At 40.1% G+C, this 10442-nt stretch overlaps 1 protein-coding gene across 2 annotated transcripts; it reads left to right on the top strand.

The window, feature by feature from the left end:
- Positions 1–512: 512 nt before the first annotated feature.
- Positions 513–10083, top strand: zgc:163080 (uncharacterized protein LOC799515 homolog). 2 transcript variants are annotated; one of them, XM_041188059.1, is made up of 5 exons: positions 513–669; positions 4527–4611; positions 5853–5954; positions 9023–9110; positions 9634–10083. In XM_041188059.1, exons 2-5 carry the CDS (start codon positions 4536–4538, stop codon positions 9671–9673), a joined length of 306 nt encoding a protein of 101 aa, XP_041043993.1. In that variant the 5' UTR covers positions 513–669; positions 4527–4535; the 3' UTR covers positions 9674–10083. The 2 variants fall into 2 exon arrangements, with proteins under 2 accessions (XP_041043993.1, XP_041043992.1); XM_041188058.1 differs by lacking the exon at positions 513–669 and adding an exon at positions 688–886.
- Positions 10084–10442: the final 359 nt, after the last annotated feature.

Raw genomic sequence — 10442 nt, 5'->3', positions numbered from 1 at the left:
CCCTCTGATCCCAGTCCAGTCTAACTCCTTCCCCTCTGATACCAGTCCAGCTCTCACTCCTTCCCCTAATCTTAATCCAGCTCTCACTCCCTCCCCTCTGATACCAGTCCAGCTCTCACTCCCTCCCCTCTGATCCCAGTCCAATCTAACTCCTTCCCCTCTGATCCCAGTCCAATTTAACTCCTTCTCCTTTGATCCCAGTCCAGCTGTCACTCCCTCCCCTCTGATCCCAATCCAGTCTAACTCCTTCCCCTCTGATCCCAGTCCAGCTCCCACTCCCTCCCCTCTGATCCCAATCCAGTCTAACTCCTTCCCCTCTGATCCCAGTCCAGTCTAACTCCTTCCCCTCTGATCCCAGTCCAGTCTAACTCCTTCCCCTCTGAGCCCAGTCCAGTCTAACTCCTTCCCCTCTGATCCCAGTCCAGCTCTCACTCCCCCTTTGATCCCAGCTCTCTCTCTCAGGCCGTCTCTCACCAGGTGTCTGCTCATTCTCTCTCTTATCCCTTTCCTGATCAGGGTGCACACTTCCTGCCCTCTGGTGGTTGACGGTAAAGGCAGAGGCAAAGGCAGAAGTATAGTATAATTTAAAATACAAATTAAATTCGACCTGAGGGGGAAAAAAGCAGCAGCATACAGAAATAAACCAAGCGGAAGAATAACCAAAAGAAAGTAAGACCGGGTGCAAAAATACCACTTTCAAAATAATGAATTTGTTGCCAATATGGCGCCGAACATGCGCTGAGATGTGGAAATGTTTATGTAATTTGAGGAAAAGATAGAATCAAACAGTGGATATCGGAAAAAGAGCGACTGTTTACCGGTGGTTGCTGCGGGTCGAAGGTGGGAATCTCAGACAGCGGAAAGCGGGAGATCAATCCAGGCTCAGGTTTGTCTTCTGCAGCAAGTAGGGGAGGTTTTCAAATTTAAACCCATCGTTGTGTTTGATGTAAACATTTATAAGAGGGAGAGAGTTAGAGAAAAATGTATAGGTTGCCTGCTGGCCCGCTCACCATATCTAATGTCCATATCAAATCTAACAAGATTGTTTTCAATGCATAATTCCATTGCCTGTCAAGGGTGAGGCTGCATTTTTAAAATATTTTGCCGTGCATTAGCGATGCTGCTGCCAGGGCATGTTGTGAATACAGTGAACTTGGCACCCGGAGTAAAGTTAACACCAGGGGCTGCAAACTGTTTCCCCTGTTCCTGCAACTGATTTTAAATCTGCTCAATTCAGCCTCTTTTTAACACCACTGCTGTATAAAAGTAGGGATGTGCTGCTGAGGCTTTATAAGGTTCTAGTCAGACCACATTTAGAATATTGTGAGCAATTTTGGGCCCCGTATCTCAGGAAGGATGTGCTGGTCCTGGAGAGGGTCCGGAGGAGGTTCAGGGGAATGATCCCAGGAATGTAAGGCTTAACGTTTGAGGACTCTGGGTCTATACTCGATGGAGTTTAGAAGGATGAGGGGGGGTCTGATTGAAACTTACAGAATACTGAAAGGCCTGGATAGAGTGGACGTGGGGAAGATGTTTCCATTAGTAGGAGAGACTAGGACCCGAGGGCACAGCCTCAGAGTAAAGGGAAGACCTTTTAGAACAGAGTTGAGGAGAAACTTCTTTAGCCAGAGAGTGGTGAATCTATGGCATTTATTGCCACAGGTTACTGTGGAGGCCAGGTCATTGAGTGTATTTAAGACCGAGATAGATAGGTTCTTGATTGGTAAGGGGATCAAAGGTTACAGGGAGAATGGGGTTGAGAAACTTATCAGCCTTGAATGACGGAGCAGATTCGATGAGCCGAATGGCCTAATTTCTGCTTCCATGTCTTATGGTCTTTGTCTGCTCCTGTCTTTTGGAAGGTGAACCTCCCTGCCAATTTTCTTTTATTCTCCCCTTAAGTTTAATGATTTCTGTCATCTGTGCTTGTAGCTGGTTGAATGTCGAAATGCCATGTTTCAATAGCAAGCCTCAGAAACATGATTGAAACCTGGTTGGCCCCCCGACATGGATTTTGAAGGCTCTGCATAAATGTGAAATGTCGCTGACTGATATGCTAGCCATGCTATAAGTTACTTGATAATCGGTGTGTTCTTCAGGTAGAGCATGGGCAGAGGCCCCCATATCTCTAAATTGTATTGTGAAGTTCCTTTGTAACAATTTTGAACTGAGTGTAGCTGATTGGAAATAGTATCTGTGCTGTGCTTCTTCTGATTGTTGCCTCTTCACAATAGTTCCTAAATGAGCCTTTTGAGTTCTTTACTGTGGCTATATTACAAAATGTAGGTGGGATGTTGGGTATATAACTCATGGTCACTGGGAACTCCTGGAATTTGTTTGATGGCCTTGGGGGCTCAAAAGGGACTTTTCCAGATTCTTTATCCCTGAATTTGCCTTTCCCAGAAGATTACAAAGCTACAGAGGGAAGAATACACTGAGATGCATGATGCTTATTTGTGTCATGACTGTTTGGAACAGGTTTGATGGACCACTACCTGGTCTTTTCCAGACTGTACTTTGACATGTTCTGAGACCCGGCTTTAAATATAACTCATGTCAGTGAGATGAAAGTGAGTTGACTGGACTAGTCTAATTTCAGCTCACAGTGAGTGAGAAACTAGCAGACTTCCTGATTCATGTCCTTCTGGGCTTCCCTGCATAGCTTGCACAGCTGTGGGATGTAAACAGAAGTTGGATTCTGTGCTGCTCCTGCTCTTTTACCTGGCTGTCCAATAAAAGAAAGCAATGAAATGCTGCCAGGAGGCAGGATTATCCAGTTCAGCAATTGAAAGGTCTACAATCTTGGACTGCCACAAAATACTCGATACAGTGGTATCAAACTAGTCTGAGCTTTTTAGTTTTGTAGAAATTGATGCATGTGGCTCCATAAATACTGATGCAATATTAGGACCCAGAGGTATAATGATAGTCATGTGATCTGAGCTGAATATTTGTGTTTTTCATACATGTACTTCCAAGGCAGACTAAGAAAACAGTTGATTATAGGGGATCAGGTACAAATTGTTAAGCTGCTCCATTTTGGGTGAGCATGTAAAACCATTATTATGAGCAGACTCTCAATTTATAGAGCTGAATCCATAGAGCTTAACTTCGTCTAAAATAATAAAGCAAACATCATACTAGCTCCAGTAAGTGGATTTTCTTAGTTGACAGAAACTATCATGTTTAAATGTACCCTTTGGCATTTCAGATTTGTTCTTTGCAACAAAAGCTGCCACAGCTTTCCCTTGAACATAAGTTGATTGCCCTCTCAGTCTTCCTATTTCAGTTAAGCTTGGCTGTCAGCCTGTGTTCCAGGCTCCAGCATTTTTAAAAAATCTCTTACTGTTTAGAAACAGACTGGCATCAAAGTGAGGGGTGTGAGGTGTTTCTCAATTACCCAGACAAGCTAGCAAATGGCTTATTTGATTTATGGAGCATATTTTCTACCTTTTGTTTAGGTGCCTTTCCGTAAAAAAAGGCACTTAAAAATATTAGAAGTAACTCCCTTTATCAGTCCTTTCTGAATAATAACAAATCTCAAATGCAGCAGGCCTTAATAAAGAATGTCCACTGTGCTATAATGTTGCTTCATCTTCCTGTAGGAAATACCTTTCCCCCAGTAACACTGACCACAGTGGCATGTCTGAAATCAGGAACTGACCTTCCACAGAACTGCTGATGAAATTCAGCCCCGTGTCGCACTCCTCTGGTGCAGCACATTGCAGCATTTTTGACAGGAACCGTTGAATACGATATTATTTGGAACGGTCTTGACAAAAAAATATCAAGTGCCATTTAAGGTTTCCAGCCCTCTAGGATTGTTCTGAAGTCTCTCGGAAATAAAGATTAATCTCCTGAATACCATTGCGAGGAACCCAGAAGAAAAATTGTAATCTTTTTTTCATTGAGCACTTGCTTTTATTAGTTAGAAAAATATTGGGGATGAGAAAAATTGTTGTTTGATTGGGTGAGATTGTTGGAAGCAGGAGGTCATGTAACTCACCTCCCAAGAATATATTCAACTAGATTTTGTAAACTTAATGTCATTGAACAAGATGCTGTCTGAGCTATAATTAGTTGCTGTGAGACTACAGAAAATTGCAGCCGTCTCCACAATATCTGTTCAGTCTGCCAGTCATGCACTGGCTAATTGAAGCAGTATGAATATACCATCCCACAGGATGATGGAGCTTGGGTGTCTTATCCGATTCCCGACACAGTATGTCCTTGGACCATTGATGGGGAGGTATTAAGCATTCCTGATACTTTCCCACAGAAAAAGTAAGGAAACTTTCTCCAGGCCATGTTTGTGCATCTCTAGTGATTGAGTGACATTGGCAGAGGCCTGGGAACAGGCCACCCAGCTGCCCTCTTGGGGAGACCTAAATAGAAAAGGAAGTAAAAACAGAATGCTGCTGTTTTCTGCTGCATTTAATCTTTTGTTTGCGTTTCTTTTTCAAAGTAAAAACTGCTATCAAAGATAAGATTTTTCTTTCTCTTCCCCCTCCCTCTTCCCCTGGCAGAATTGAAGAATGCCAGTCGATTGGATAAGCTATTCCTATGCTGCTATTGTGACAGTGGGTGGCATCCTAGGATACACTCGGAGAGGTAACACACTTATATGGATGTTGTTAACAATTCTTGGTGTTAGATATTTCCTAAGATGAGTACAGATAAGTAAGACCTTGCATTCTAGTTCATCCGCCCAAAAAGAACTACCTGCAGAATCTTTTGATTCTTGAATGACCACCTTTATAAGATTTTCACCTCTCATGCACTATTACCCTCAGCACTCTTCATGTGAGGAATTTCCTTCCGTGTCCCTAATTTGCCCTTTGCTGGTTTGATTTCTTGTCCAACTGTTGTCACTCAATTTAAAGCAGTACTCTGGATTTAGTTTATCTGTACCACTTATATCTCAAATACTTTGAAATTTCCCATCAGTAACCTTCTTTCAAGGGTAACAAACCCTAGTTCCTCTAGTCTTTGCAATTGTTTTTTTAACTGCCCTGCTCCATGTTATTTTGGACTGGGCTAAAGGGCCAGCCGCACCCTTACCCATCCTCAGAAAAGCATCAGTGTTCATTTTCCCATTGCTCATCAGTCGTTGTTACAAGCTCAGAGATTTGTCAGTCCACTACTGTTCGCTGCTGCATTAAAGAAACCTTTGTTTGATGCACTAGTTCCCACACAAAAAAACAATTTGAACTTAAGTTTACTCCAGAAATTGTGAAACCAGGAGAAGAGGTGGCTTGGTACTCATGTGTCAGAGGTGGAAGATTCTGATTAACCCACTGCACTATGCTAATGTTGCAAATACTGTGACAACTGCGTGCATGCTCTAGTTGCGATTAAGAGCAGCTGATACTAATTGAGGAAAGATTAGGGTATATAAGAACCAGTTTCACCTGTGATGAAGAGAAAAGTTGTCTACACTTCTGTGATAGTGGATTTCGTGAATAAACCTAGTTTGAAGGCAGACTGGCTCCAGCTTCTTCCTTTGTTGGATGGATGTTCAGTGACCTAACACACCATCCTGTTTTGTTTGGTTTCAAATTTATTTCACTTAATTTGTAAACTTCATAATCTTCATTCTGATTGTATTCCACATGCCCTCACTGCCGAATAAAGTACCAGTGTAACTTTGAGCAAAAGGCAATCTGAGTTTTACTATTGGTGAGAATAATCTTGTACTTCCAGTTAATTTAGTAGTGAGCTATCATGGAACAGCATTTGCCTGCTCTTGTATGACTGACTTGGATGCCTGGAGCCAAAGGCTTTGGGGTGGGGAGGGGAGGGGAGGGGTTGGAAAAAGGTAAAAGAAATAATTTGTACTTTTTTTTTCCCAGGGAGTGTGATGTCTTTAATTTCTGGACTGCTTTTTGGATCTCTAGCAGGATACGGTGCTTATCAAGTTTCAAATGACCCGCAAAATGTGAAGATTTCCTTGAGTAAGTTCCTGAGCTTAATTTTTATACATAAAAAGAATAGAAATTGCATATCTAAACTAAAGTTAATTGATAACATTTTTAGATAACTATTTATCAATGTTTTGCGGGGGCATTTGTTTCTGCATCCTCCTGTTTTTCCTGAATTTTGATGCAGAGCACTTACACTGAGTCCTTGTCTGAGTGACCATTTTGTATGTGAGAGCTGTTTGGTCTGATTTTGGGGCTTGCATCAGAACTGAGCTGAATCCTGGCCTCACCGAACTTCTGCTTACAAACTTTACTACACTGGATTGTGCACAGGAGCAGGAATCCACTGAATGGCATTGAGAATTGGAATAGGATAGAATCCTAACAGATGGATGAGTTAAAAATCACCTTCCTTGGCACCAAGCAGGGATTAAGACTGGCTCGTTCCCTGGTATTTAGGTCTTTATGACACAGTCCACACTGGAAAATGCATCTTCCAACTGTGCTGCAAAATAAATTTTCTTTTTTGCTTGAAATATAAATTCGTAGTCAATCCTAAGGAAAAACAAACCGGTTTCTGCTGTTTTTAATTGTCTCATACAGTGTATGTGTTTGATGTAGAATGGTGGTTTATATTTTCACAAAAATAAATTTAAGAATGGGATAACTCTGGTTTAAGTTCCTAGCGAGTGAGATTTTCATTTTGTTCCACTTTTCATGATGTCTCTGTTACTCTCTGGCCTCGTATAAAGCTTAAAGCTGAAATTAAAGTCAAATATAAATTTGAGTTCAAGCTTAGTTGTGTACATGCAGTGCCCATTAGGACTGATGGTTTGTTGAGAATAAAGCATGAGTCATAGCCAATATTAATCATTTGCCTCTGCAGTATTTCGTATTTATATAGCTGGCACAACTTAGAGCCCTTAAGTTTATCATCACCAGGAAGTTATTTGTAGTAATCAACACTCAAGACTTCTTCGAGTAAAGCAATTTGACTTGATTTTGTTAACTATCCCTGCATCTCAATAAATTGTCCAACTGGAAATTGAATTGCTCCATGCTGTATAATTTTTATTCTGGCTTAGTTAAAAAGTGATATACTTTATCCTGCTTAATGCAGACCATCAACAACAGTCTGCATTAGACCTAGCTTCAGATCATTACTCTCTACTGCATCAGTGTGACGATTTCAATTCCTTACAGTGGCACCTGGCAGCTTCACTCGATGAGCTTTCTGATTAGGGTCATATTAAGGGTAGTTGTTTTTTTTTTTGGCTCTAAGGAAATCGAGGGATATGGGGGGTAGGGCAGAAAAGTCAAGTTGAAGTAGAAGCTCTTATTTGAATGGCAGAGCAGGCTTGAGGGGGCATAAGGCTCTATTCCTGTGCTTATTTATTGTGCATTATTCCTGATGGGAACTAGATTGAGGCTGAGATTCATTTTGTGCTCGCAGCTCGCATTCAGAGGAGCCTTGCATACCAACAGTCTGGGACGGAATTAAGAGCAATTCCAAAGGTGCAAGTCCAGAGTCTAAGTGACTGCACCACCCATTATGCAGCAACCCTTCCCTTCTCCCCCGCCCAGCTTACTAAAGTAGTTACACATTTAAGGGAATGCTCAAAGTAAAATGTCATTTTAGCAAATATTTGAAAACTACTTTTAGGGTCGTGTGTGTTTTTTAAAAAGGGAAATGCTTTTGCTGGTGCTTTATATAGAGCATATACTTCTGAGAATGACACCATAACCAAAAGGAATCACAATGCAATGCAGTGCTTGAATTACCACAGCTGCTTTAGCCACTGTTTCTTTGTGCTTCTGTGTCCGTGGGAAAATGTGTTTGATATTTTTAAAAAACTTGTATGCAACTGGCTACAAACCAGAAAACAGGGTAAGTAGGGGTTAAGGGAAGTTACTCAGACTGGTGAAAAGTGAAGTTCCAGAGGGATTGATGCTGCGACCGTTTCAGATTCGGACTCTAAAATCAGGTGCACACTTTCAAAATTTGCCAGTTATACCAAATTTGTTGGTCTAGTTAAAACAAAGGAACAAAGTATCAAAACGCCAGAAGAAAATGAATAAGACAGAATGAACATGTAGTTGGAAAATAAATTCCATTATGGTGTAAGGTGGTGCATTTTAATAGAATAAGCAGACCAAATATCCCTTAGATAATAAGAGCCTAAATGGGATAGAGGAGCAAAGGAATACATGGGTTCAAAAACAAAAATCACAAAGTAGTGACACAGGTTAGTAAGGACATTTTTCTTTAAGAAAAGCAGATCAAGCCCTGGGGTTCATTTCTAGAGGGATAGAATTGAAATTTTGTTTAAATTCATATTGTTTCCACTTAGGGTGGGGAGAGGGGAGGCAGTCCAAAACTAGAGACAATAACTTTAAGGGTAGTCATCAATAAATCTAGCAGGAAATTCAGTAGATTCTACTTCACCTATGAAATGATTAGAATGTGGAATATGTAGGAAGTAACTGAAGCAAATAGCATAGATGCATTTAAGGGCAAGCAAGATAAGCACATGAGGGAGACAGGGATAGTAGGATAAGTTGATAGATGAAATAGGGCAAGAGGAAATTTATGGAACATGAATTCCAGAATGGACCAGGTGTGTTGATTGGCCTCTTTGCAGTACGGTTGATGTAACTTGGTGTAATTCATACTGTGTTTTTGCTGATTCTTCAGACAGAATCATCGTTGCAGTTGTGAGGCTATGGAATGGAAATGCATAAAAATGTTGTCAAGTAATCCAAAATCATCAAAAAGAAAGCAAATAATGTATGTCTATGAGCAGTGTGCAAAACAATCACACCACTCCTGCTTTGACTGAGCTGGGAGGAAGATTATAGTACTGTTATAAGCTGCTGTTACGAGAAACTGTGGAATTAGCCAATGAATATTCCAACTCAAGTCAACATGTTAACAGCATTTCTGACAAGTAGTGCTTCCAGAGTGTTGCTTTCTGTGTGGTGATGTCCTTTATGACAGGAAGATTTCTAATCATCAAAATTAGTATTTTTGGATAGAACTTGTAGATGAACAAATCAGTTGCTGCTTCTAGTTGCTTAAATAATCTTTTTTTCTATAACAGTAACTGCAGGAATTTTGACCACAGTAATGGGTGTGCGCTATAGAAGGTCTGGAAAGTTAATACCCGCCGGTCTCATCGCTGGTATCAGGTAATACTTCTAACCTTGTTTCGGACTTCAATGTAATGTGCAACAAATCAGCTGAAACTTAAACTATCTCATACCTAAGAATTTGCTGGTGACACAAAACTAGAAGGTTTAGCAAACAACAAGGAGTATTTATAAAACATAAAACTAACTTCAGGAGAACATAGGCATGTTAGAGAATGGGCAGACAGTTAATAAATGTAAATTTAATATAGAGAAGTGTTAAATAATGCACTTTGAGGAAGCAAAAATATTAAAAAATGGGAGTATAACTCGTGTGGCAAGATGCTGAGGGGTGTGAAAGAAGTGAGACTGTTGGATACAAATAGTTAATTCCTTGATCAGAGACTCGGTGCTTGGGAATTGTTGACTTTGATGTGATGTAACCCATCTCCCACCCTGTGAGTGGCTGAGGTACAAAGTCGAAATCTTTGGAAATAGATGTAGTTTACATTTGTTGCCCTTATCGCCATGCTATCCAACTTTATATGCAGTAAAATCTCTAAAATACTTTTCTTCCTTGCAGCTTGTTTATGGTTCTACGATTGGTAATTGTGATGCTTTAAATCTACAATCAACTCACTACAACGTAATACAGAATTGCTATAAATGTTTTTACTCTAGGATCATCTTTAGATGGTAACTACTCTGCAAAATAATTCTAGAGAAGTCAAAACTTGATACAAAGTAACAGTTCAATCAGAGATATCTACTGTAGCAATAATTGTTTGTATTTATATTACTTTGTGTACTAATGAAGTTGGGCCAAAGTTGTAACAAGCTGGCATGCATCCCCTTTTCAGATGGCATCACTGACAAAGTAATTCTTAGACTAATGTATAAAACAAATTTATGAACATTATTACCAGATGTGTAGGTGTACAGATATTAGGGGACCTTAATATGTTTTGCCCTTTCTAAATGTTTGAATCACTGTAATACATCCCACATGCAGTTGATTAAACTTTTGGACTTATTGGTTTATTTCAGACTTTGATTTTAAATCATAGTTGTGTTCTTTTGGTGATGAGTCTAAGTTAAAAGTTTAAGGTGAATCTTAAAAGGATTTATAGCCACAAGCTGTCTGGTCAGTAATCTATCAGTGGATGACAGAATTGCATTCACTTTTTTCACCAAATGCATGTGCCTGACCAAATGCTGTGTCCATGGGTAAGTGAAGTATCTTAAGCCCTGTCAGCAAATGTAGGATGAAGAAAAGATTAGAGCCTTTATCATGGCAACATATCTTGACTAGAACATTAATTACATCATGACAATTATTAAAAATAGAGATTTATTTAAAAATGGAAAATGAATGCAATGGTCTTTTATAAG

Source organism: Carcharodon carcharias, chromosome 5, assembly GCF_017639515.1.
Source record: "Carcharodon carcharias isolate sCarCar2 chromosome 5, sCarCar2.pri, whole genome shotgun sequence".
Lineage (NCBI taxonomy): Eukaryota > Metazoa > Chordata > Chondrichthyes > Lamniformes > Lamnidae > Carcharodon > Carcharodon carcharias.
Note: the sequence above shows the minus strand (reverse complement) of the source record. Positions and strands in the feature narration are given on the sequence as shown.

Excerpts from the sequence above, each read along its gene's own strand:
- zgc:163080 (XM_041188059.1), top strand. The coding sequence starts at position 4,536 with ATGCCAGTCGATTGGATAAGCTATTCCTATGCTGCTATTGTGACAGTG. Across the intron at positions 4,612-5,852 it reads CCTAGGATACACTCGGAGAG|GGAGTGTGATGTCTTTAATT; the intron begins GTAACACACTTA and ends TTTTTTTCCCAG. Across the intron at positions 5,955-9,022 it reads AAATGTGAAGATTTCCTTGA|TAACTGCAGGAATTTTGACC; the intron begins GTAAGTTCCTGA and ends TTTCTATAACAG.